This window comes from Carcharhinus amblyrhynchos, unplaced genomic scaffold, assembly GCF_965287045.1.
Source record: "Carcharhinus amblyrhynchos unplaced genomic scaffold, sCarAmb.v2.hapA scaffold_43, whole genome shotgun sequence".
Classification (NCBI taxonomy): domain Eukaryota; kingdom Metazoa; phylum Chordata; class Chondrichthyes; order Carcharhiniformes; family Carcharhinidae; genus Carcharhinus; species Carcharhinus amblyrhynchos.
In genome coordinates, this window is record NW_027649784.1 from 3,431,653 (window position 1) to 3,456,768 (window position 25,116).

The 25,116-nt window shown below is 51.4% G+C and overlaps 1 protein-coding gene across 1 annotated transcript in view; it reads right to left on the minus strand.

Moving 5' to 3' along the window:
* Positions 1-25,116, minus strand: part of acadvl (acyl-CoA dehydrogenase very long chain) — a 60,669-nt gene that overhangs the window by 32,979 nt on the left and 2,574 nt on the right. The window contains exons 2-8 of the mRNA XM_080181927.1: positions 19,958-20,027; positions 7,937-8,008; positions 6,214-6,286; positions 4,684-4,748; positions 2,570-2,704; positions 1,359-1,503; positions 171-300 (exon numbers count right to left, since the gene is read on the minus strand). Coding sequence (XP_080038053.1) covers positions 171-300; positions 1,359-1,503; positions 2,570-2,704; positions 4,684-4,748; positions 6,214-6,286; positions 7,937-8,008; positions 19,958-20,027 — 690 coding nt within the window. The remainder of the gene's footprint in view (positions 1-170; positions 301-1,358; positions 1,504-2,569; positions 2,705-4,683; positions 4,749-6,213; positions 6,287-7,936; positions 8,009-19,957; positions 20,028-25,116) is intronic.

Below are 25,116 nucleotides of genomic sequence, written 5' to 3' on the forward strand. Positions count from 1 at the left end.
ATGCTCTGTTGGAGAGTCAGTGCAGACTCGATGGGCCGACTGGCCTCCTTCTGTGCTGTAGGGTTCTATGATTCTATGAAAATGAACTGGAGCGGCTAGGAGGAGGAATCCCCACCTCCTGTGTAAAGAATCTCAGCTCAACTTGGCCCTCTGCCTGGTGAGCCCCGTACCTGATCCAGATCTTGCCCCCACTGAGGGTATAATATTTTCCGCAGTTGCTCTTGACGGCTGTGGTTTTGATGGAGGCAGCGTCGGAGCCACTGGCAGGCTCGGTCAGGCAGAAGGCTGCGATGGTTTCACCTGGGCACAACAAACGTGCATTTAATATACAGAAAATGGCAGAACCCTTTGGTGTACTGACAGGCAGAGGGATCTGGGCGTACAGGTATACCGATCACTGAAAGTGGCAATGCAGGTGAAGAAAGTAGTCAAGAAGGCGTTCGGCATGCTTGCCTTCATCGGCCAGGGCATTGAGTTTAAAAATTGGAAAGTCATGTTGCAGCTTTATAGAACCTTTGTTAGGCCGCACTTGGAATGTAATGTTCAATTCTGGGCGCCACACTACCAGAAGGATGTGGAGGCTTTGGAGAGGGTACAGAGAAGATTTACCAGGATGTTGCCTGGTTTGGAGGGCATTAACTATGAGGAGAGGTTGGAGAAACTTAGTTTGGGTTCAAGTTTCTGGTGTTATGCAACATGAGTGCGACTGACAATCCAGCATTATTTGCCCATCCCCAGTTGTCCTTGAGAAGAGGAGCTGCCACCTTGAACCCCTGCAGTTCATGTGGTGCAGGTTCACCCACAGTGTTGTTAGGGAGGGAGATCCAGGATTTTGACCCCAGGGACTGTGAAGGAATGGCAGATATATTTCCAAGTCAGGATGGTGTGTGACTTGGAGGAAAACGTCCAGGATGTGGTGTCCCCATGCTGCCCTTGTCCTTCTAGATGACAAAGTGGGTTTGGAAGGTGCTGTCTAAGGAGCCTTGGTGAGTGACTGCAGTGCATCTTGTAGATGGTGCACACGGCTGCTACTGAGCATCGGTGGTGGAGGGAGTGAGTGTTTGTGGATGGGGGGCCGGGGCTGCTTTGTCCTGGATGGTGCCGAGCTTCTTGAGTGTTGTTGGAGCTGCACCCATCCAGGCAAATGGGGAGTATACCATCACACTCCTGACTTGTGCCTTGTAGATGGTGGACAGGCTTTGGGGGGGAGACAGGAGGTGAGTTACACACTACAGTATTCCCAACCTCTGAACTGCTCTGGGAGCCACAGTATTTTTTATGGCTGGGTCCAGTTGTGTTCCCCTGCGTCCCCAGTTGATGGAATGCCAGTCTCCCTGCCCTGTGTCCACGGTGCCTACCTGTAGCTAGCTTAGGAAGGTACTTCTTCTTCTGGGCATCATTTCCAAACAGAAGGATCCCTTTAAATCCAATGGACTGATGAGCTCCAAGGGTGATCCCCACCCCCAGGTCATGCATGCCCACGATCTCGACCAGCCGAGCGTACTGCCAAAACAGAGGAAACAGCTGGGTAATTATTGCTCCCTTTGAAATTTGTCATTCTTGCATCTGTCCTGCTGAGTGCAATTCAAAAAGCTTCGACAGCATGTCTCTTCCCTCGTTCCTGGTATTGTATGGATGAGATCTCCGCTGCACCCTCTCCCAAGGCCTCGTCACCCTTCCTGAAGTCTGACGTCAGAATTCGATTCAGTTGAGGGGAATTCAGTATTGGAGGCCTACAGCACAGGAAAAGGCCCTTCGGCCCATCAAGTCTGCGCTGACCAAACCCAATGTGGCATAGTGGGTTAGTGCTGCTGCCCCATAGTGCAGGGAACCGAGTTCGATTTCCGGCTGTGTGGAGTCTGTACATTCTCCCCGTGTCTGTGTGGGTTTCCTCTGGGTGCTCCAGTTTCCTCCCACACTCCAATAGACACGCTGGTCAGGTGCTAAATTCTCCCTTGGTGTTACCCGAACAGGCGCTGGAGTGTGGCGACTAGGAGATTTTCACAGTAACTTCATTGCAGTGTTAAGGTAAGCCTGCTTGTGACACTAATAAATAAGCGTGCACCCCTGCACCCTCTCACACCCAAGTCCGAGGGGTAAGTCATGTCACCAGTTACTACAAGGTGGACTGAGCAGGTGCACGAGGGGTCAGAGAGGCAGCAAAGAAATAATCCCCCGATGGTTGTACACTGTCCCTCCAGTATTGTATCCCTCTAACGTACACATCTCAAGACACGAAGGGGCAATTTTAGCACAGCCAATCAACCTAACCGCACATCTTTGGACTGTGGGAGGAAACCAGAGCACCTGGAGGACACCCACGCAGACATGAGGAGAATGTGCAGACTCTACACATTCAGTGACCTGAGCCGGGAATTGAACCATGGTCCCTGGCGCTGTGAAGCAGCAGTGCTAACCCACTGTGCTACCGTGCCGCAGCTCCAGCTGAACTAGTGCCCTCTAATGGAGAGCCTTACTTCTAACAATAATAAACAAACTTTATGAAAATGCCCCCGATGTGGAGACAGTCACGTGGGCGCCTGCACAAGGTGCCCCTGTTCCCGCTCACCTGTGTGTTAGTGAGTCCCAGTCCCCCCAACTCAGAGGGCACCTGCAGACCAAACGCACCCATCTCCTTCAGGCCCTCCATCGTGCTGTCTTCCACTTTCTCCAGAGAATCATTGGCTGCGGGGTCGTTGACCTCCTGTAGATGCGGGGGAGGGGGGGGTCAAGATTCAATTTTGAACATATGTCAGTCCCCCTTTCCCCTCCCTCCCCCCACCACACCCCCTTCCCCCACACTCTCTTCCCCTCTCCCTCCCCAGTACCCCTCCATTCCCCCACCACCAGCTCTCCCCTCCCTCTCCATCACCCCTCTCTGTCCGTCCCCCCCTCCCTTCTTCCCACCCTTCTCCCCTTCCCTCTCCCTCCCATCCCTCTTCCGTCCTCCCCCATCCATCCCGCCTCTTCCCCTTCCCTCTTCCTCCCTTTGCCCCTTCCCCCTTCCCCTCCCATCCCTATGCGCCCATCACTCACACGCCCCCTTCCTCCTTAGCCCCCCGGTATAGTCCCTTTCCCCTCCCCCAGAGACTGGGTCATTGAATATAACAGAGCCTGAGCTGAAGAGATTTAACCGACAGGAGAGAGCCTTGGGTTATGGGGGGCGAGCAAGACAGTGGAGCTAAGTCCACAGCAGATCAGCCATGACCATACCGATGGGCCGAATGGTCAATTCTTACTTATCGCTTTTGATGGGGACCGCGACTGAGCGAGATGGGGAATGGGAAAGTGTGACGTTGGCTGCAGGCTGGCGATACAGGAGTATAAGAAAGTCTGGCAGTGAGGGGGATACAGGAGTATGGGGAGTGTCTGGTGGGCGTAGGGGGGGGATACAGGAGTACGGGGAGTGTCTGGTGGGTGTGGGGAGGGACACAGGAGTACGGGGAGTGTCTGTTGGGTGTGGGGGGGGATACAGGAATACGGGGAGCGTCTGGTGGGTGTGGGGGAGATACAGGAGTACGGGGAGTGTCTGGTGGGTGTTGGGGGGATACAGGAGTACGGGGAGTGTCTGGTGGGTGTGGGGGGGGATACAGGAGTACGGGGAGTGTCTGGTGGGTGTGAGGGGGGGATACATGTGTACGGGGAGTGTCTGGTGGGTGTGGGGGGGGATACATGTGTACGGGGAGTGTCTGGTGGGTGTGGGGGGGGATACAGGAGTATGGGGAGTGTCTGGTGGGTGTGGGGGGGATACAGGAGTGCGGGGAGTGTCTGGTGGGTGTGGGGGAGATACAGGGGTACGGGGAGTGTCTGGTGGGTGTGGGGGTGGATACAGGAGTACGGGGAGTGTCTGGTGGGTGTGGGGGGGATACAGGAGTATGGGGAGTGTCTGGTGGGTGTGGGGGGGATACAGGAGTACGGGGAGTGTCTGGTGGGTGTGGGGGTGGATACAGGAGTACGGGGAGTGTCTGGTGGGTGTGGGGGGGATACAGGAGTATGGGGAGTGTCTGGTGGGTGTGGGGGGGATACAGGAGTACGGGGAGTGTCTGGTGGGTGTGGGGGTGGATACAGGAGTACGGGGAGTGTCTGGTGGGTGTGGGGGGGATACAGGAGTACGAGGGTGTCTGGTGGGTGTGGGGGGGATACAGGGGTACGGGGAGTGTCTGGTGGGTGTGGGGGGGATACAGGAGTATGGGGAGTGTCTGGTGGGTGTGGGGGGGATACAGGGGTACGGGGAGTGTCTGGTGGGTGTGGGGGTGGATACAGGAGTACGGGGAGTGTCTGGTGGGTGTGGGGGGGATACAGGAGTATGGGGAGTGTCTGGTGGGTGTGGGGGTGGATACAGGAGTACGGGGAGTGTCTGGTGGGTGTGGGGGGGATACAGGAGTATGGGGAGTGTCTGGTGGGTGTGGGGGGGATACAGGAGTACGGGGAGTGTCTGGTGGGTGTGGGGGTGGATACAGGAGTACGGGGAGTGTCTGGTGGGTGTGGGGGTGGATACAGGAGTACGAGGGTGTCTGGTGGGTGTGGGGGGGATACAGGGGTACGGGGAGTGTCTGGTGGGTGTGGGGGGGGATACAGGAGTACGGGGAGTGTTTGGTGGGTGTGGGGGGATACAGGGGTACGGGGAGTATCTGGTGGGTGTGGGGGTGTCTGGTGGCTCTCCCTCTGACTGAGTTAACCTACCTGGAAAAACTTGCTGACTGGTCCCACCAACTCGCGGAGAAATTGTTCTTGTTCATCGTTCAGGACTGTACAAACACACACACACATTGACCAAGCACCGTTAGTGTAGCCTTCCAATGAAAAGGGACGCTCTATTACACTCTGCTCACATTCTCTTTCTATTTATGCTAAGCAATCGACAATTAATTTCACTCAAAGATAAAAGTAAAATGTACTGCGGATGCTGGAGTCTGGAATGAGGAAAGAAGAATGCTGGAAAATTCTCAGCAGGTCTGACAGTGTCTGCGGAGATAGAGAGAATAGAGCTGGATGAATCTTCTCGTGGTCTCACCACAGTTGTTGTCAGAATTTCCAGCATGTTCTGTTTTTGCTTTATTTCCCTTTCTTCTGTCTATCATTTCTCCATATCTTTTTCCAGCACTGTGAATTCTAAAAGTTTCCTCGCTTTGCCTCATTTTAAACAGATAAATTTCCTATCAAACTCTTCGATTAGATCATCCCTTAATCTCCTACACTCAGGGGCGGGGGGATTACAAGCCCGGTCTGGGTAAGCTGTCATCGTATTTTAACCTATCACCTCGCTCTCATTCACAGAATCTCTACAGTGCAGGAGGAGGCCATTTGGCCCATCGAGCCTGCACTGACCACAGTCCCACCCAGAGCTTATCCCCATAAAACCACGCATTTACCCTGCTAATCCCCCTGTCACTAAAAGTCAATTTAGCATGGCCAATCCACCTAACCCGCACATCTCTGGACTGTGGGAGGAAACGGGAGCACCCGGAGGAAACCCACGCAGACACGGGGAGAACGTGCAAACTCCACACAGACAGCGACCCGAGCCGGGAATTGAACCCGGGTCCCTGGCGCTGTGAGGCAGCAGTGCTAACCATTGTGCCACCCACCAAGAACAGTACAGCACAGGAACAGGCCCTTCGGCCCATCAAGCCTGCACCGATCACTGTCCTATCCAGAACAGCTGCCCATAACCCTCTATTCCCCATCTGTTCATGTGTCTATCCAGATAATTCTTAAATGTGGCTAATGTGTCTGCCTCAACCACTTCACTTGACAGCGCATTCCAGGCTCCCACCACCGTCTGTGTAAAAAACTCCCCCCACAACTGCCCCCCCCCTCCCCCCCCCGCCGCCCCCCCGTACATCTCCACTGAACCTCCCCCCCTTATCTTGAACTTGTGCCCACTTGTAATTGTCAATTCTGCCCCAGGGAAAAAGCTTCCAACTGTTCACCCTATCCACACCCCTCATAATTTTATAAACTTCGATCAGGTCACCCCTCAGCCTCTGTCTTTCCAGAGAGAACAATCCCAGTTTATTCAATCTTCCCTCGTAGCTAAAGTACCCTCCATTCTGGTCAATCTGAACTGCACTTCCTCCACGGCCAATATCCCCTCTCAGGGGTGCGGAACCCGCGACCGAACCAACACCCACAATGCTTGGTTATCCACGGAACATGGCAAGTTTGTGTTTTCCAGCCGCGTCCTGGCTAAGGAAGGTTCCTCGGACGTACCGGAGGGGAAGGGGAACACCTCAGCCGTCTGGATCTGGCCCCGAAACACATTCACAGCAAAGGACTTCGATTCCTGCAATGATGAGGCAGAAATAAAAAAGCGTTACCCGATTTCGTTCTCCGCCACATTCACAGAACACAGAACAAAGAGAATTACAGCACAGGAACAGGCCCTTCGGCCCCTCCAAGCCTGCACCGACCATGCTGCCCAACTGAACTAAAAAACCCCCCTACCCTTCCGGGGACCATATCCCTCCCTTCCCATATCCTTCTTCAGAACAAGTTAGCACCAAAAATAATTAAGTTCTTGTGGACACTAGATTTCCAGGCTTTAACCCCTCTGGACAAATACAGAAAGACCCCTGACTTCTGACTCCCGTACAGCAGTCCCCAGGGAAAGATCTACTTTCTCCCTAGAGAAAGAGACCGAGTTTCTGGCAAATCCCAGTCTCTAGATTTCAGAGACAGAAAGACAGACGGCCAGTTAAGCACTTCTGACAATCAGCCACTCCTGTGATGAGGGAGAATGTGCAAACTCCACACAGACAGTGACCCAAGCAAGGTGGTAGAGGCAGACACGCTGGGATCGTTTAAGACTTATCTGGATAGCCACATGAACAGACTGGGAACGGAGGGATACAAACGAATGGTCTAGTCGGACGCATGAGCGGCGCAGGCTTGGAGGGCCGAAGGGCCTGTTCCTGTGCTGTATTGTTCTTTGTTCAAGCCAAGAATCGAACACAGGTCACCAAGGCACGCACAGAAAGCTCCCACAAATAACCACGTGACAATCACCAAACAATGTTCTTTTACTGCGCCGAAGGAAGGATAAAGGACTGAAGAGTGGCATGGTGAGTTAGCACTACTGCCTCACAGCGCCAGGGACCCGGGTTCGATTCCCAGCTTGGATCACTATCTGTGTGGAGTCTGCACGTTCTCCCCATGTCTGCATGGGTTTCCTTCACAGTCCAAAGATGAGCGGGTTAGGTTGATTGGCCATGCTAAATTACCCCTGAGACTCAGGGGGACTGACTAGCTTGGGTAATGCGTGGGGTTACAGGAATAGGGTCTGGGTGGGATTTTGATCATTGAGGTTTACAGCATGGAAACAGGCCCTTCGGCCCAACTTGTCCATGCTGCCTTTTTTTTTGAACCCGTAAACTGGTCCCAATTGCTCGCATTTGGCCCATATCCCTCTATACCCATCTTACCCATGTAACTATCTAAATGTTTTTTAAAAGACAAAATTGTACCCGCTCTACTACTACCTCTGGCAGTTTGCTCCAAACACTCACCACCCTCTGTGTGAAAAAATTGCCCCTCTGGACACTCTCTCCCCTCTCACCTTAAACCTATGCCCTCTAGTTTTAGACTCCCCTACCTTTGCGATAAGATATCGACTATCTAGCTGATCTGTGCCCTTCATTATTTTATAGACCTTTATAAGATCATCCCTCAGCCTGTTTGGTGCAGACTCGATGGGCTGAACTTCTGTAGGGATTCTATGATAAGTATTGGCCCAGGAGATCAGGAAGAACTCTCCTGTTCTTGTTTTGGAATAGTGCCTTGGTGATTTTCCACACTTGGCATGCAAGAGAGAGAAGAGGTTTAATGTCTTCAGCCACGATAGTACTGAAAGATGCAGCAATCTTGAGGGGCCAAATGGCCTACTCCTGCTCCTATTTCCATGGTTGGATATGTAAAGAACTCTGTAAAAACATACCGTGCCGACATTCTTCCGGTCCGATACGGTTTTCGCTGCTGTGGTATCAGTGGCTGGTTTGTCCAGGACAGCCTGATGGGAATAGGAAAGGTGGGGGGAGAGAGGGTAGTAAGAGAGGAAGTTAAAGATAACCAGTTAAAGAGGACAGGCCTGTCATATTACCCGACAAGGTGAACAAGCCACTGAAGTCCCTGTTTATTTCAAGCCATGTGGAGCCCACTCCGGGACAGTAACCCAGTGTTTTATCCCCAGAGAAGGTTGTCCTTCCATCTGTCTCCAGTTCCTTGCCCTGATGCGTTCACTGTCCCTCAATAAGCACCAATGCTCCACCTGGTTTCCAATCACCTTTCTCCACATTTCAAAGTCTTCAGTCCCATTCCCACCCACTGATTAATCTGTACACTGCTGGTTACTGCATCCTGGTATGGATCCCACATCTTCCACAGTCCTGGAGAGGGACCTTTAATCTTACCTGGAATCTCCAAAAGCCCAACTGCCCCGTGGCCGAACTCACACCCCATTCCAACCCCCCTCCCCAACTCCGGCCTCCGCGCTGCCCCTGTTCACCCCCTCGACTCGCTGACTCACCTTCCCTCCCGTTCACCCCCTCATCTCACTAACTCACCTTAGCTTCTCATCTGGCAATGTCTCGATTTTAAAATTCTCACTTGGGTTTTCAAATTCCTCCACAGCCGCCCCCACCTCCTCCAGTCCCTACACCCCTCCCTATCTCTGTAACTTCCTCCAGTCCCTACATCCCCTACCTCTGTAACCTCCTCCAGCCCCCTACACACCCTCCCTGTGTAACCTCCTCCAGCACCTACACCCCCTCCCTATCTCTGTAACCTCCTCCAGCCCCTACACCCTCTCCCTGTCTCTGTAACCACCTCCAACTCCTACAATAGTTAAGAAAGCCCACCATCGCCTCTAGTTTCTCAGAAGACTAAGGAAATTTGCCATGTCAGTTACGACTCTCACAAACTTTTCCAGATGCACCATAGAAAGTATTCTTTCTGGTTGTATCACAGGTTGGTATGGCTCCTGCTCTGCCCAAGACCGCAAGGAACTACAAAATGTCGTGAATGTAGCCCAATCCACCTAACCTGCACATCTTTGGACACTAAGGGGCAATTTAGCATGGCCAATCCACCTAACCTCCATATCTTTGGACACTAAGAGGCAATTTAGCACGGCCAATCCACCTAACCTGCACATCTCTGGACACTAAGGGGTAATTTAGCATGGCCAATCCACCTAACCTGCACATCTCTGGACACTAAGGGGCAATTTAGCATGGCCAATCCCCCTTAATATGCATATCTTTTGGACTGTCTGGAGGAAACCCACGCAGACACGAAGAGAATGTACAAACTCCACACTGTCACCCAAAGCTGGAATCAAACCTGGGTCCCTGGCGCTGAGAAGCAGCAGTGCTTACCACTGTGCCACCCAATGCTGATAGGCTGAGGTGGAGAGAGGGTGGGAGGAGGCTTTGCTTGGAGTCAGTTTAGCTGGACGGCTGGTCTGTGATGCAGAGTGACACCAGTACAGGTTCAATTCCTGTACTGGCTGAGGTTACTCAAGAAGGCCCTGGGAGAAGGGAGAGAGAGAGCAGCCAATGGTCATCTGGGACTGTGGCGACTTTACCTACACTGTGAAAGACTAGCTCAGAGCAGATGGGCCGAATGGCCTGCTTCACTGCTTTAAATAGTGTGTAATTAATGATCACAAACTATCAACACCTCTGTCTTCACTTTCAGAAGAGGCCAACCAGCACTTAAGGGGAAGAAGAGAGTTAATGACTCAAGAACAGCTTCTTCCTTGCTGCCATCAGACTTTTGGATGCATCTACCTTATATTAAGCTGACCTTTCTCTCCACCAAAGGTGGTAAATGGTATGTTGGCCTTCACAGCGAGAGGTTTGGAGTACAGGAGCAGGGATGTGTTGTTACAATTACACAGGGGCCTTGGTGAGGCCACACCTAGAGTATTGTGTGCAGTTTTGATCTCCTTTTCTGAGGAAGGATGTTCTTGCTCTCGAGGGAGTGCAGTGAAGGTTTACCGGGCTGATTCCAGAGATGGCAGGGCTGATGTATGAGGAGACATTGACCAGGTTAGGATTGTTTTCACTGGAGTTCGGCGGAGTGGGGCGGGGGAGGAATCTCACAGAGACTTCTATCTAGCAGGGAGGATGTTCCCAATGGTGGGGGGAGTCCAGAACCAGGAGTCACAGTCTGAGGATTCAGGGTCAACCATTTAGCATGGAGGTGAGGAGACATTTCTTCACCCGGTGAGCCTGTGGAATTCATTCCCACAGGAAGTAGTTGATGTCAAAACATTGAATGGATTCAAGAGGCGGCTGGATAGAGCACTTGGGGGTGAATGGGATCAAGGGTTATGGGGAGACAGCAGGATGAGGCTATTGAGTTCGATGATCAGCCATGATGGTGATGAATGGCGGAGCAGGCTCGATGGGCCGAATGGCCTCCTCCTGCTCCTATCTTCTATGTTTCTACCCTAGTTATGACTGTAACACTACATTCTGCACCCTCTCCTTTCCTTCTCTAACAGCAGTAAGAAGTCTTACAACACCAGGTTAAAGTCCAACAGGTTTATTTGGTAGCACGAGCTTTCGGAGCACTGCTCCTTCATCAGGAGGGTGGAGAGTTGGGTTCACAAACAGGGCATATATAGACACAAACTCAATTACAAGATAATGGTTGGAATGTGAGTCTTTACAGCTAATCAAGTCTTAAAGATACAGACAATGTGAGTGGAGAGAGGGATAATCAAAGGTTAAAGCGATGTGTATTGTCTCAGACAGGACAGTTAGTGAGAGTTTGCAAGCCCAGACGAGTCGTAGGGGACACGGATAGTATGACATGAACCCAAGATCTCGGTTGAGGCCGTCCTCACGTGTATGGAACTTGGCTATCAATCTCTGCTCGGTGACTCTGCGCTGTCATGTGTCTTGAAGGCAGCACCTGTAAAGCCTTGCATTCCAACCATTAACTTGTAAATTGTCTATGTACGTCCTGTTTGTGAACAGAACTCCCACTCACCTGATGAAGGAGCAGCGCCTTGCAAGCTCGGAGATAAGCCTTCTGGACTTTAACCTGGTGTCGTGAGACGTTGTATTGTGCCCACAACAGGCCAACGCCGGCAACTCCACATCATCTCTATGAACGGTATGCTTTGCAAGAAACAATACTTTTCACTGTATCCCAGCACGTGACAATAATAAATCAAATGAAACTTAGATGGTCCAGTATATTGATCATGCAAGCACTTCCAAGTATTGGAAGGGGGCAGGAAGTTCAGGAATTCACTCTGGAGTGCGTGGAATGACCTCACCATTCCAGGCAATGATTTACAGGCAGAAGCTTCGATGGTAAACACTGACATAACTCTGACATGAAGTTCATCGTGTGCAAGGTGGGTGTGTCATCGGCAAATAAACTTGAACAGAGATAAGTGCGAGGGAGTACACACTGGGAGGGACTCGAACAAAGGGCACAGATCAGGTGAAGAAATGTGGAAAGGGGGATGGGAGGGACAGAAGAATCTGGGGTCATAGATACACAAATCACTGGAAGTTGACGAGACAGAGTCTTAGAGAGAGAATAAAAATCAAATCAGGCACTGGGATTTATTGCTCGAGAAACTGAGGATGAGACAGGGTAGGTTCAGATAGAATATTCCCAATGGTGGGGAAGTTCAGAACTACGGGGGCATCATAGTTTGAGGATAAGGGGGTTGTTGTTCGTCCATCGTCATCGATGAGGACCTCAACACCATTAGTCATTTTGAGGCTGGTTGCGGTGTGTCTGAAGGTGACTGATCAGGCCAATTCGGGCATGGAATGTCCTGGCACATGTTGGACAGACTTGTGTAGACACTGTAGTTGTTGCGCTGGTGGCTCTGGCCTTGCGCAGCTCGCGCTTAAGTTGTGCTTCAGCAATGCACCTTGCTTCGTGAGCTTGACAGCCTTTGTGGATGAGGCAGCGCCAGGTAGGGCGGTTTTGTGCCAGCGTTTCCCAGGTGGTCGTGTCAGTGTCAAGCGACTTCTGGGAGGCTTTGACTGTGTCTTTGAAACGTTTCTTCTGCCCTCCATGCGAGCGCCTTCCAGCAGAGAGTTCCCCAAAAAGGAGCTGCTTGGGTATGCGCTCGTCTGACATACGGATGACATGACCTGCCCACCGGGTCTGCGCTCTCGTCAGCAGTGTGTGGACTGATGGTAGACTTGCTCTAGAGAGAACTTCAGTGTCTGGTACTTTGTCTTGCCAATTGTTTAGAACTGAGGTGAGGAGAAATTTCTTCACCCAGACGGTGGTGAATGTGTGGAATTCACTCCCACAGAAAGTAGTTGAGGCCAAAACGTTGTGTGATTTCAAGAAGGAATTAGATATCGCTCTTGGGGCTAAAGGGATCGAGGGATATGGGGTGAAGGGGGAGGGGGGGGTCAGGATATTGAATTTGGCAGCACAGTGGGTTAGCACTGCTGCCTCACCGCACCAGGGACCCGGGTTCAATTCCTGGCTTGGGTCACTGTCTGTGTGGAGTCTGCACATTCTCCCCGTGTCTGCGTGGGTTTCCTCCATGTGCTTGGGTTTCCTCCCACACTCCAAAGATGTGCGGGTTAGTAAAGTAAAAGTAAAGTTTATTTATTAGTCACACGTAGGCTAACATTAACACTGCAATGAAGTTACTGTGAAATCACCCACACTCTGGTGCCTGTTTGGGCCAACGCACAGCAAGGCTTTCAGAATGTGGGAGGAAACCGGAGCTCCCGGAGGAAACCCACGCAGACATGGGGAGAACGTGCAGACTCCACACAGACAGTGACCCAAGCCGGGAATTGAACTCGGGTCCCTAGCGCTGTGCAGCAGCAGTGCTAACCCACTGTGCCATTGTGCTGCCCTTACGGTTAGGTGGACTGGCCATGATAAATTAGTGTCGGGGGGAAACTAGCTAGGGTAAATGCACGGTGTTTCGGGGATAGGGCCTGGGTGGGATCGTGGTCGGTGCAGACTCGAAGGGCCGAGTGGCCTCCTTCTGCGCTGTAGGCATTCTATGATTCTACTAATTTGATCATCAGCCATGATCATGGTGAATGGCGGGGCAGGATCGAAGGGCTGAATGGCCTCTTCTTGCTTCTTGTTTCTTTGAACCACTCACTCACCTCGGTTCTGGACAATAACCATTTGCACCGATGTCTAAAAAGCAGAAACATGTTTCGAGACTTGGTGAAACCACAGAGGTTTAGTTTCTCATTTTACAACTAAGGATGTGATGGTCCTATAAAAGGAGAGGGAGGAGGGCGGAGTGGCGAAACATTATTTTTTATGGAACAATAGCTGTACGGAGCGGTTTTCTTTCTCGGGGGGAGTTTGAACAGGCTGGTGCGTGAAAAATTAAACCATCACCCCCCCTCCCCCCCCACACCTCCCCTTCCCCTCCCTCGGGTACAGAGGTTTCTCCTGAATTTGTTCTTGAATTTGCTAGTGACCATCTTATATCTCTGGCCACTGGTTCTGCCCCAAATCCCCCACACCCAGCCCACCATCCTCCCGACATCACCCTTGAACAGCCTGGCTGTAATGATATGGTTCCAGAGGGGATTCCAGAACTGGGAACCCAGATAGCTGAAGGCACCGTCGCTATCGGTGGAGCGATGGAAATGAAGCCCACTCAAGAGATTACACAATCAGGTCACTTGAGGCTGGAGGAGGTTACAGAGATACGGAGAGGGTGTAGGGGCTGGAGGAGGTTACAGAGATAGGGAGGGGGTGTAGGGGCTGGGAGGAGGTTACAGAGATAGGGAGGAGGTGTAGGGGCTGGAGGAGGTTACAGAGATAGGGAGGGGGTGTAGGGGCTGGAGGAGGTTACAGAGATCGGGAGGGGTGTAGGGGCTGGAGGAGGTTACAGAGATAGGGAGGGGGTGTAGAGGCTGGAGGAGGTTACAGAGATAGGGAGGGGGTGTAGGGGCTGGAGGAGGTTACAGAGATAGGGAGAGGTGTAGGGGCTGGAGGAGGTTACAGAGATAGGAAGGGGATGTAGGGGCTGGAGGAGGTTACAGAGATAGGGAGGGGATGTAGGGGCTGGAGGAGGTTACAGAGATAGGGAGGGGATGTAGGGGCTGGAGGAGGTTACAGAGATCGGGAGGGGTGTAGGGGCTGGAGGAGGTTACAGAGATAGGAAGGGGATGTAGGGGCTGGAGGAGGTTACAGAGATAGGGAGGGGATGTAGGGGCTGGAGGAGGTTACAGAGATAGGGAGGGGATGTAGGGGCTGGAGGAGGTTACAGAGATAGGGAGGGGGTGTAGGGGCTGGAGGAGGTTACAGAGATAGGGAGGGGTGTAGGGGCTGGAGGAGGTTACAGAGATCGGGAGGGGTGTAGGGGGGCTGGAGGAGGTTACAGAGATAGGGAGGGGGTGTAGGGGCTGGAGGAGGTTACAGAGATAGGGAGGGGTGTAGGGGCTGGAGGAGGTTACAGAGATAGGGAGGGGGTGTAGGGGCTGGAGGAGGTTACAGAGATAGGGAGGGGGTGTAGGGGCTGGGAGGAGGTTACAGAGATAGGGAGGAGGTGTAGAGGCTGGAGGAGGTTACAGAGATAGGGAGGGGGTGTAGGGGCTGGAGGAGGTTACAGAGATAGGGAGAGGTGTAGGGGCTGGAGGAGGTTACAGAGATAGGAAGGGGATGTAGGGGCTGGAGGAGGTTACAGAGATAGGGAGGGGATGTAGGGGCTGGAGGAGGTTACAGAGATAGGGAGGGGATGTAGGGGCTGGAGGAGGTTACAGAGATCGGGAGGGGTGTAGGGGCTGGAGGAGGTTACAGAGATAGGAAGGGGATGTAGGGGCTGGAGGAGGTTACAGAGATAGGGAGGGGATGTAGGGGCTGGAGGAGGTTACAGAGATAGGGAGGGGATGTAGGGGCTGGAGGAGGTTACAAGGATATGGAAGGGGATGTAGGGGTTGGAGGACATTACAGAGATAGGGAGGGGATGTAAGGCCTGGAGGAGGTTACAGAGATAGCAGAGGGTGTAAGAGCTCGAGGGGGTTACAGAGATAGAAGAGGGTGTAGGCGCTCGAGGAAGTTTACTGAGATAGGTACATAAGAACTAGGAGCAGGAGTAGGCCATCTGGCCCTTCGAGCCTGCTCCGCCATTCAATAAGATCACAGCTGATCTTTTTGTGTACTCAGCTCCACTTACCCACCCGCTCACCATAACCCTTAATTCCTTTACTGTTCAAAAATCTATCTATCCTCGCCTTAAGAACATTCAATGAGGGAGCCTTAACTGGGCAGGGAATTCCACAGATTCACAACCTTTGTGTGAAGAAATTCCTCCTCAACTCAGTCCTAAATCTGCTTCCCCTTATTTTGAGGCTATGCCCCCTAGTTCTAGTTTCACCCGCCAGTGGAAACAACTTCCCTGCTTCTATCTATCAGAGGGACCTGGATAGGCTGAGCGAGTGGGCGAGGACCTGGCAGATGGAGTATAATGTTGGCAAGTGTGAGGTTATCCACTTTGGCAGAAATAATAGTAGGAGGGACTACTATTTAAAGGGCGAAAAGCTGCAACATGCTACGGTGCAGAGGGACCTGGGGGTCCTTGTGCATGAGTCGCAAAAACCCAGTCTGCAGGTGCAGCAGGTGATCAAGAAGGCGAATGGGATGTTGGCCTTTATAGTGAGGGGGATAGAATATAAAAGCAGGGAGGTCTTGTTGCAACTGTACAGGGCACTGGTGAGGCCGCAGCTGCAGTTTTGGTCGCTGCACTTGAGGAAGGATATATTGGCCTTGGAGGGAGTGCAGAGGAGGTTCACTAGGCTGATACCAGAGATGAGGGGGTTGGACTATGAAGAGAGGCAGAATAGACTGGGTCTGTACTCGTTGGAGTTTAGAAGGGTGAGGAGGGATCTTATAGAGACATATAAGATAATGAAGGGGATGGATAGGGTAGAGGTAGAGACATTCTTCCCGCTTAGAAAGGATAGCAGGACTAGAGGGCACAGCCTCAAGATAAGGGGGGGTGTGCAGTTTAGATCGGAGTTGAGGAGGAACTTCTTCACTCAAAGGGTGGTGAATCTCTGGAATTCTCTGCCCGTTGAAGTGGTGGAGGCTGCCTTGCAAAATATATTGAAGTCACGGGTAGATAGGTTTCTGATAGACAGGGGAATTAAGGGTTATGGGGAGAGAGCGGGAAAGTGGAACTGATCCACTTCAGATCAGCCATGATCTTATTGAATGGCAGGGCAGGCTCGAAGGGCTAGATGGCCTACTCCTGCTCCTTTTTTTTATGTTCTTATCTTATCCATTCCCTTCCTAATCTTATATGTATCTATAAGATCTCCCCCCAATTCTTCTGAATTCCGAGGAGGGGAACGAAGCAAAGGGATGACTTTAACAGAAAGATGGTAAATTTAAAAGCTGGAAGAGGAGCGAGTGTGGATTCGTTGGCACAGAGAAACTGGTGACTGGGAACTAATGCAGGTTTGAAAAAGGGGGAGCAGAGTTTTTTGGATGATTGGGAGTTTAGGGAGAGCAGGAGGTGGGAGGGCCACCAGCAGAGCACTGGAGCACAGAGAGAGTTACGTCCAAGTATGGGAGGACAGGATGGCTAATTGTACCGTTGAGTATTTCATCTCTCTTTTTTTTTAAAATAGGAGGGCCATTCGAAGTGGACAGAGTGTGAGAAGCTGATACGCCCACCGTTCCAGTTCACAGGGGTTACACTGACATCACTAATTATAGCTCTTCCTTCAACCACACTCAGGAGCACACGCAGTAGGAGAGGGTTCACAGAGAGGGTAGCCCAGACTTCTGACCAGCCTGATAAACAGCACAACACAGGACTGCACAAAGACACCCCAGCCCTGACCTGCAGCCCTTTGGAAAGTCACTTCCTTCAAGGTAAAATCATTTCTGAACTTTTAAGATCCATTCGGCAAGTAGGATCTTCAATGCACAGTTGAAGGTCACAGAATACCCAATCACAGGATCCCTACATGCAGAATGAGGCCATTCGGCCCATTGGGCCTTTACTGACAACAATCCCCCCCAGGCCCATATCTTCACGTATTTATGTGCATCTCCACATATTTATGTATACTTATGTATTTATGTATATTTATGTAAAATCTGCACATCGTTGGACAACTAAGAGGCAACTTAACATGACCAATCCACCCTAACCTACACATCTTTGGACACTAAGGGGCAATTTAGCATGGCCAATCCATCTAACCTGCACATCTTTGGATACTTCCCCTCTTTCGTTGCCTGCCTTTCTTCCCTGCTTTTCCCCCTCCCTCCTTCCCTGTCCTACCTCCTTTCCCCCCCCCTCTTCTCCCTGCCCTCCTCCCTCCTCTCCCCTCATCTACCCTCCCCATCCTCCTCTCCCCTGCCCCTTCCTCTTTCCGCTGCACCCTCCTTCTGCTCCCCTTGCCATCCTCTCCCCCGCCCTTCTTCCCCCCGCCTCCTCCCTCCTCTCTTCCTTTGCCCTCTTCTCCCCTGCCCCTCACTCCTCCCCCCTATCCTCCTCCTTACCCCCTGCCCTCCTTCCTTCTCTCTCTCCTTGCCCCCTTCTCCCCTCCCTCCTCTCCCCCATCCTCTCTCTCTTCTCCCCCCATCCTCCCTCTTCTCCCCCCCCATCCTCCCTCTTCTCCCCTGCCCCTCTCCCCTATCCTTCTCCCTCTCCCTCCCCCTCCCTCCTCCCACCCCTTGCCCTCTTCTCTCCTGCCCCTCCCTCCTCTCCTCCATCAGACTGCAGTTGCTGTAACCTCTCCCTACATTGATTGATTCTGAAACCACGTTTAGAACAGTACTGACCTCTCACCCAGAAAACCCTACACAACAGCAAGCTAAACACAGACACACAGCCAAGGACAAAGCAGAGAGTTCATATCGTACCCACGAACTGGGGCATACTGCCCACTCAACTCTCAGGGTCATTCCCAATCGTTCATGCACTGCCTGTATTACAAAAGCCTGAAAGACTTCTCCCGCCTACAGTGTGCATTCATATAGCGCCTCCAACACAGAACATTTCCCATGGCAACTGACAGGAATGGACAATAAATTTTATTTATTCGTCACAAGTGGGCTTACATTAACACTGCAGTGAAGTTACTGTGAAATCTCCCCATTCCGGTGTCTGTTCAGGTTACACTGAGGAAGAACTTAGCATAGTCAATGCACCCTAACCAGCACATCTCTCGGAGTGCGGGAGGAAACCAGAGCACCCGGAGGAAATCCAGCAGACATGGTGGGGGAAACGCACAGACTCCACTCAGATCCCAAACTGGGAATTGAACCCGAGTCCCTGGCATAGTGAGGCAGCAGCGCTAGCCACTGTATCACCCACAAATGACACACAAAATGTTCTATGACTGTACTTACAACCCTCCCAGAGATCTGTGCTCTTCGAATCCTCGTATATCCCTCTGCTTAAATGACAAGAGGGCAAAGGTTAAAGGTGAGAGGGGGTGGCAGGGTTAGGGGAGACAGGCAGGGAAAGTTTTTCACACAGAGGGTGGTGGGTGCTTGGGAACCGCGCTGCCAGTGGAGGTAGTGGAAGGTGGCAGATCATCAACGTTCAAAGTGAATCGTGATAGACATGTGAACGGGAGGCGGACAGAGGGATAGAAACCGCATGAGGGCACAGGCTTGGTGGGCCGAAGGGCCTGCTCTGGTTCTACATTGTTCTCCAATCGCTGGCGGCCACAGCTGACTGGACCCCAAGCTCCAGAATTCCGTCCCTAAACTATCTCTCCCACAGGACTACCCCGGGGTTGCATACCATTCATAGAGAAGGAAAGGAGAGGGTGTAGAATGTAGTGTTACAGTCATGGCTAGCGTGTAGAGAAAGATCAGCTTAATGTGAGGTCGGTCCATTCAAAAGTCTGACAGCAGCAGGGAAGAAGCTGTTCTTGAGTTGGTTGGTACGTGACCTCAGACTTCTGTACCTTTTTCCCAATGGAAGAAGGTGGAAGAGAGAATGTCCAGGGTGCATGGGGTCCTTAATTATGCTGGCTGCTTTTCCCCGAGGCAGCAGGAAGTGTAGACAGAGTCAATGGATGGAGGGTTCGAGGGGATTTGAGGGGAAACGTTTTCACCCAGAAGGTGGTGGGAATCTGGAACTCGCTGCCTGAAAGTGGGGTAGGTCGAGGCGGTAACTCTCACAACATTGAAGAAGCTTTTAGATGAGCGCTTGAAAGGCTAAAGACCAAGTATTGGAAAATGGGATTAAAATAGATAGGGTGCTTGATGGCTAGCACGGACACAATGGGCCGAAGGGTCTCTTGTCATGCAGCAAAACTCTACATTATTTATAACCAACCAAGCTTTAGTCACCTGTCCTAATACTTCCTCATATAACTCAATGTCAAATTTGATTCGGCTTTCTCCTGTGGAGAGTCTTGTGGGCATTTCACGGTGTTTGGGACAATATACAAATATCATACCCCTGGGTGGCATGGCGGCACAGTGGTGAGCACTGTTGCCTCACAGCTCCAGGGACCTGGGTTTGATTCCTGGCTTGGGTCACTATCTATGTGGAGTTTGCACATTCTCACCATGTCTGTGTGGGTCTCCTCCAAGTGCTCCAGCTTCCTCCCACACTCCAAAGAGGTATAGGTTAGGGCAGATTGGCCATGCTAAATTACCCCTAGTGTCCAAAGATGTGCAAGTTAGGTGGATTGACCATGTTAAATTGCCCCATAGTGTCAGAGGGATTAGCAGTTAAACATGTGGGGTTTTGGGGATAGGGCCTGGGTGGGACTGTGGTCGGTCCATCTCAATGGGCCGAATGGCCTTCTTGTGCACTGTAGGGATTCTACAATCCCCTTTTTGGAGTGTCAGTCTATCAATGTTTGTGTTTTCTAAAAACAAAACTAGGCAAGAAGCAGTTGAGTTTGTTTAAGAGCCTCAGCTAATTGAGACCCACACACACTCCTCCTCTGCACCTTGTTCATAAAGATATACCTCATTCAAATAGTGACAGGATAATCCCTCTTACCTGTGTGGCCTGTGTGGAATAGGGGTGTACATCGTGGATCACAGTGCTGCGAGCCGCAGCGTGCCAAACCCTGACAGAAACACAGGACAGAATGTTCAAAACAAGCAAGACCTGGTGGTATTATTCACAAACTCAGCTAACGTTCTGGGGGCCCCTGGGTTCGAATCCCGCCACGGCAGATGGTGGAATTTGAATTCAATAAAAAATATCTGGAATTAAGAATCTCCTGATGACCCATTGTCAGAAAAACCCATCTGGTTCCTTTAGGGAAGGAAATCTGCCGTCTTTACCCCGGTCTGGCCTACATGTGACTCCAGAGCCACAGCAATGTGGTTGACTCTCAACTGCCCTCCAAGGACAGCGAGGGATGGGCAATAAATGCTGACCCAGCCAGCGACATGGAGCGTTCTGATCACAGACCAGACCAGAACTCTTTGTGATCAGAACTCTCCACTCACCTGACAAATTGGCAAACGCCAAAAGCTTGTGGGTTTACTATCAAATAAACCTGTTGGACTTTAGCCTGGTGTTGTGAGACTTCTTACTGTGTAGGTACATCCACAGTGCTGTTAGGAAGGAGATTCTGGGATTTTGACCCAGGGTGAAGGAACGGCCGATATATTTCCAAGTCAGGATGGTGCATGACTCCAGGTGGGGGTGTTCCCAGGTATCTGCCGCCCTTGTCCTTCTAGATGCAAGTGGGTTTGGAAGGTGCTGCTTTGCTGAGTTGCTGCAGTGCATCTTGTAGATGGTACACACGGCTGTCACTGTGCGTTGGTGGTGGAGGGAGTGCCAATCAGGCAGGGCTGCTTTGTCCTGGATGGTGTTGAGCTTCTTGAGTGTTATTGTTGGAGCTGTACCCATCCAGGCAAGTGGGGAGTATTCCATCACACTCCTGACTTGTGCCTTGTAGATGGTGGACAGACTTTGGGGAGTCAGGAGGTGAGTTACTCTCCGCAGGATTCCCAGCCTTTTCCGAATTGTATCAGAAAACATAAGAACATAAGAAATAGGAGCAGGAGTAGGCCAACTAGCCCTTCGAGCCTGCCCCGCCATTCAATAAGATCATGGCTGATCTGTCGTGGCTCAGTTCCACATTCCCGCCCTCTCCCCATAACCCTTAATCCCCTCTCTTACCAAAAATCCATCAACCCGCGTCTTAAAAATATTTAGCGAGGTAGCCTCCACCACTTCAACGGGCAGAGAATTCCAGAGATTCACCACCCTTTGAGTGAAGAAGTTCCTCCTCAACTCTGTTCTAAACCGCCCCCCCTTTATCTTGAGGCTGTGCCCCCTAGTCCTACTATCCTTTCTGAGCGGGAAGAGTCTCTCCACCTCTATCCTATCCATCCCATTCATCATCTTATACGTCTCAATGAGATCTCCCCTCATTCTTCTAAACTCTAACGAGTACAAGCCTAATTTATTCAGCCTCTCCTCATAGCTCAACCCCCTCAACTCCGGCATCAGCCTAGTAAACCTCCTCTGCACTCCCTCCAAGGCCAAAATATCCTTGAGTAAGTACGGCGCCCAAAACTGCACACAATACTCCAGCTGCGGCCTCACCAATGCCCTATACAGCTGCAGCAAGTCCTCCCTACTTTTATATTCAATCCCCCTCGCGATGAAGGCCAGCATCCCATTCGCCTTCCTGACCACCTGCTGCACCTGCAAGCTGGGTTTTTGCGACTCATGCACAAGGACCCCGAGGTCCCTCTGCACCGTCGCCTGCTGCAGTTTTTCGCCACATAAGTAATAATCCTTCCTACCATTATTCCTACCAAAGTGGACCACCTCGCACTTGCCAACATTAAATTCCATTTGCCATTTCCTGGCCCATTCGCCCATCCTTCTGTAAACTCTCCCCACCCTCCGCACAATTTGCCTTTCCACCAATTTTGGTGTCATCAGCAAATTTCGACACCCTACACGCGGTTCCCTCCTCCAGATCATCTATATAAATGGTAAATAGCTGAGGCCCCAGCACCGACCCCTGGGGTACTCCACTAGTCACCATCCGCCAATCCGAATAGCACCCATTGACCCCCACTCTCTGCCTCCTATTTGACAACCAGTCCTCTATCCACGCTAACACCCTACCCCCAACTCCATGCCCCCTGACCTTCTGCAATAACCTCTTGTGAGGTACCTTGTCAAACGCCTTCTGATAATCAAGAAAGACCACATCCACTGGCTCTCCTCTATCCACCGCCCTAGACACATCCTCATAGAACTCCAGTAAATTTGTCAGACACGACTTCCCTTTAACGAAACCGTGCTGCGTCTGCTCTATCAAGCAGTTCCCCTCAAGATGCCTTGCTATTTCCTCCTTGATGACGGATTCTAACATTTTACCTACAACAGACGTTAAACTAACAGGCCTATAATTCCCTGCCTTTTGCCTGGCACCCTTCTTAAACAACGGCGTAACATTAGCCGTTTTCCAATCTTCCGGCACTTCCCCGGAATCCAGCGACGTCTGGAAAATAACCACCAAGGCATCCACTATCACCTCCGCCATTTCTTTCAGGACCCTCGAATGCATTCCATCCGGTCCTGGGGACTTGTCCACAATCAGCCCCTCCAGTCTGTCGAGCACCACCTCTCTAGTAACAGTAATGTCATCGAGACCCTCCAGTCCTACCACCTTTCCATCTCTAACATCCGGCAAATTATTCACATCCTCGTCCGTGAAGACCGAAACAAAAAAGTTATTCAAGACCTCAGCCATATCCCCATCCCCTACCACTAAGTCCCCCTTCTCATCCTCTAAGGGACCAACGTTCATCCTAGCCAGCCTCTTCCTTTTTATATATTTATAAAAACTCTTGCTATCCTTTTTTATATTAAGCGCTAGCCCAGCTTCATAGTTTCTCCTACCCTTCTTTATCAACTTCTTTGTCAATCTTTGTTGACATTTAAACCTCTCCCAATCCTCTTCTCGCCCACTGCTCTTAGCTACTCTAAACGCCTCCACTTTTAATTTAACACTTTCCTTCACCTCCTTCGTTATCCACGGCTTATTACCTCTCCTCCTACGGTCCTTTGTGCCCATCGGAATAAATTTCTGCTGAGCACCAAGAAAGATCTCCTTAAAGATCCTCCACTGCTCCTCAGCAGACCTATCTTCCAACGCGCTCCCCCAGTCCACATTTGCCAATTCTTCTCTCATCCTACCGTACTCCCCTCTGTTCAAACAAAGGACGCGTGTCCGGGAACCCACTTTCTCCTCCTCCATCTGCACCAGAAACTCCACCATACAATGATCACTCTCCCCAAGAGGATCCTTCACCGCAAGGTCCCTAATTCTACCCGCCTCATTACATAACACCAGATCCAAGATAGCTCGCTCCCTCGTCGGCTCCAACACACACTGTTCCAGGAAATTATCCCGGCAGCATTCCAAGAACTCCTCCTCGAGCCCACCGCGTCCAACATGGGTCGACCAATCAATATGCAGATTGAAATCCCCCATAACTACGGCCGTCCCATTCCTGCACACCGCACTTATTTGCGCGTTAACAGCCCGCCCCACCTCCAGATCATTATTCGGGGGCCTACAGACGACACCCACCAGCGTCTTCCTCCCTTTGCTGTTCCTAATCTCTACCCACAACGACATGTTCTGCTCCTTGGCTCCAATATCATCCTTTGCTACCACCCTGATGCTATCCTTAATCAGCAGAGCTACGCCCCCCGCTTTTCCCTCCCGCCTATCCTTCCTAAACACTTGATACCGACTGGTCTGTGTGGGAACATTACGTTCTGCTCACAGTCTGACAGGGTGTGCTGTTAGAAGTTTGCTACCAGTCTCTGACTTAAAGACGACATGATTTGGGGCGGCACAGTGGTTAGCGCTACTGCCTCACAAGCTTCGATTCCTGGCTCGGGTCACTGTCTGAGGGGAGTCTGCACGTTCTCCCCCGTGTCTGTGTGAGTTTCCTCCAGGAGCTCCAGCTTCCTCCCACAGTCTGAAAGACGTGCTGGCTCGGGTGCATTGGGCCGTGCTAAATTCTCCCTCAGTGTAACCCGAACAGGTGCTAGAGTGTGGCAACTCGGGGATTTTCACAGGAGCTGTACTGCAGTGTTAATGTAAGCCTTACTTGTGACTAATACATAAACTAAACTATAAACATAAATGAGTCAGATTAAAATCTTTTGTGTTCGGTGAAAGTCAGATTCATCATGGAGAATGAGTAGGACTGTTCCACCGGCCCCCCACCCCCCCACCAACCCCCACCGCCCACCCCAACCTCCCTGATCCCACTGACCCCAGGAATGATTTAAACGGGTGACAATGAAGTTACACAAAGGATGAATCAGGGGACTTGAGTGAGACGGAGGTGGGTCAGGAGGGACGGACTGAAGTGTTACGGTAACAAGTAAACCGCAATAGACTCTGCCCCAGTGGTTTTGGGCGGAGGCGGGAGAGGGTGGGGTGGGGGGAAGCTTTATCAAAGCTTTCACCAAGTAACTCATCAGTTTCACAAGTTTTGGTTCAACAGAGGAAACGCTGGCGTGTTAAATTTAGAATCTGCCACCCAATTTTAGCTCACCTCTCCACAGCAAGAGAAATCACTGAGAGTTTTAAAGAGGCATCATTTGATTAAGACGGTTAATTCAGAAAGTTACTGCGGCTGAGTGGAAAGGATTGCTAAAAGAAGTTAATAGGGCCAATAAAAATACTTTCCTTGGCGGGGGCGGGGGGGAGTGGGAGGGGAGGGGGGACGTCCCGAGCAAGGCAGGGAAAGGGGATGGTGGGGAGAGAGTGGAAGAATCTTCAAATTGCAACCAGACTGTTCGGGGGCTGATGTCGGGGAACACAATTCCTCACACATGCAGCATGGGAGAGTGAAACTTAGGTAAAGTTTATTTATTAGTGCCACAAGTAAGGCTTACATTAACACTGCAATGAAGTGGAGAGAGGAAAAATCCCCTAGTCGCCACACTCCGGTGCCTGTTCAGGTTACACTGAGGGAGAATCTAGCACGGCCCAATGCACCCTAACCAGCACGTCTTTCGGACTGTGGGAGGAAACCGGAGCATCCGGAGGAAACCCACACAGACATGAGAACATGCAGACTCTGCACAGACAGTGACCCAAGCTGGGAACTGAACCCCGATCCCTGGCACTGTGACTCAGCAGTGTCCCTCTGGAC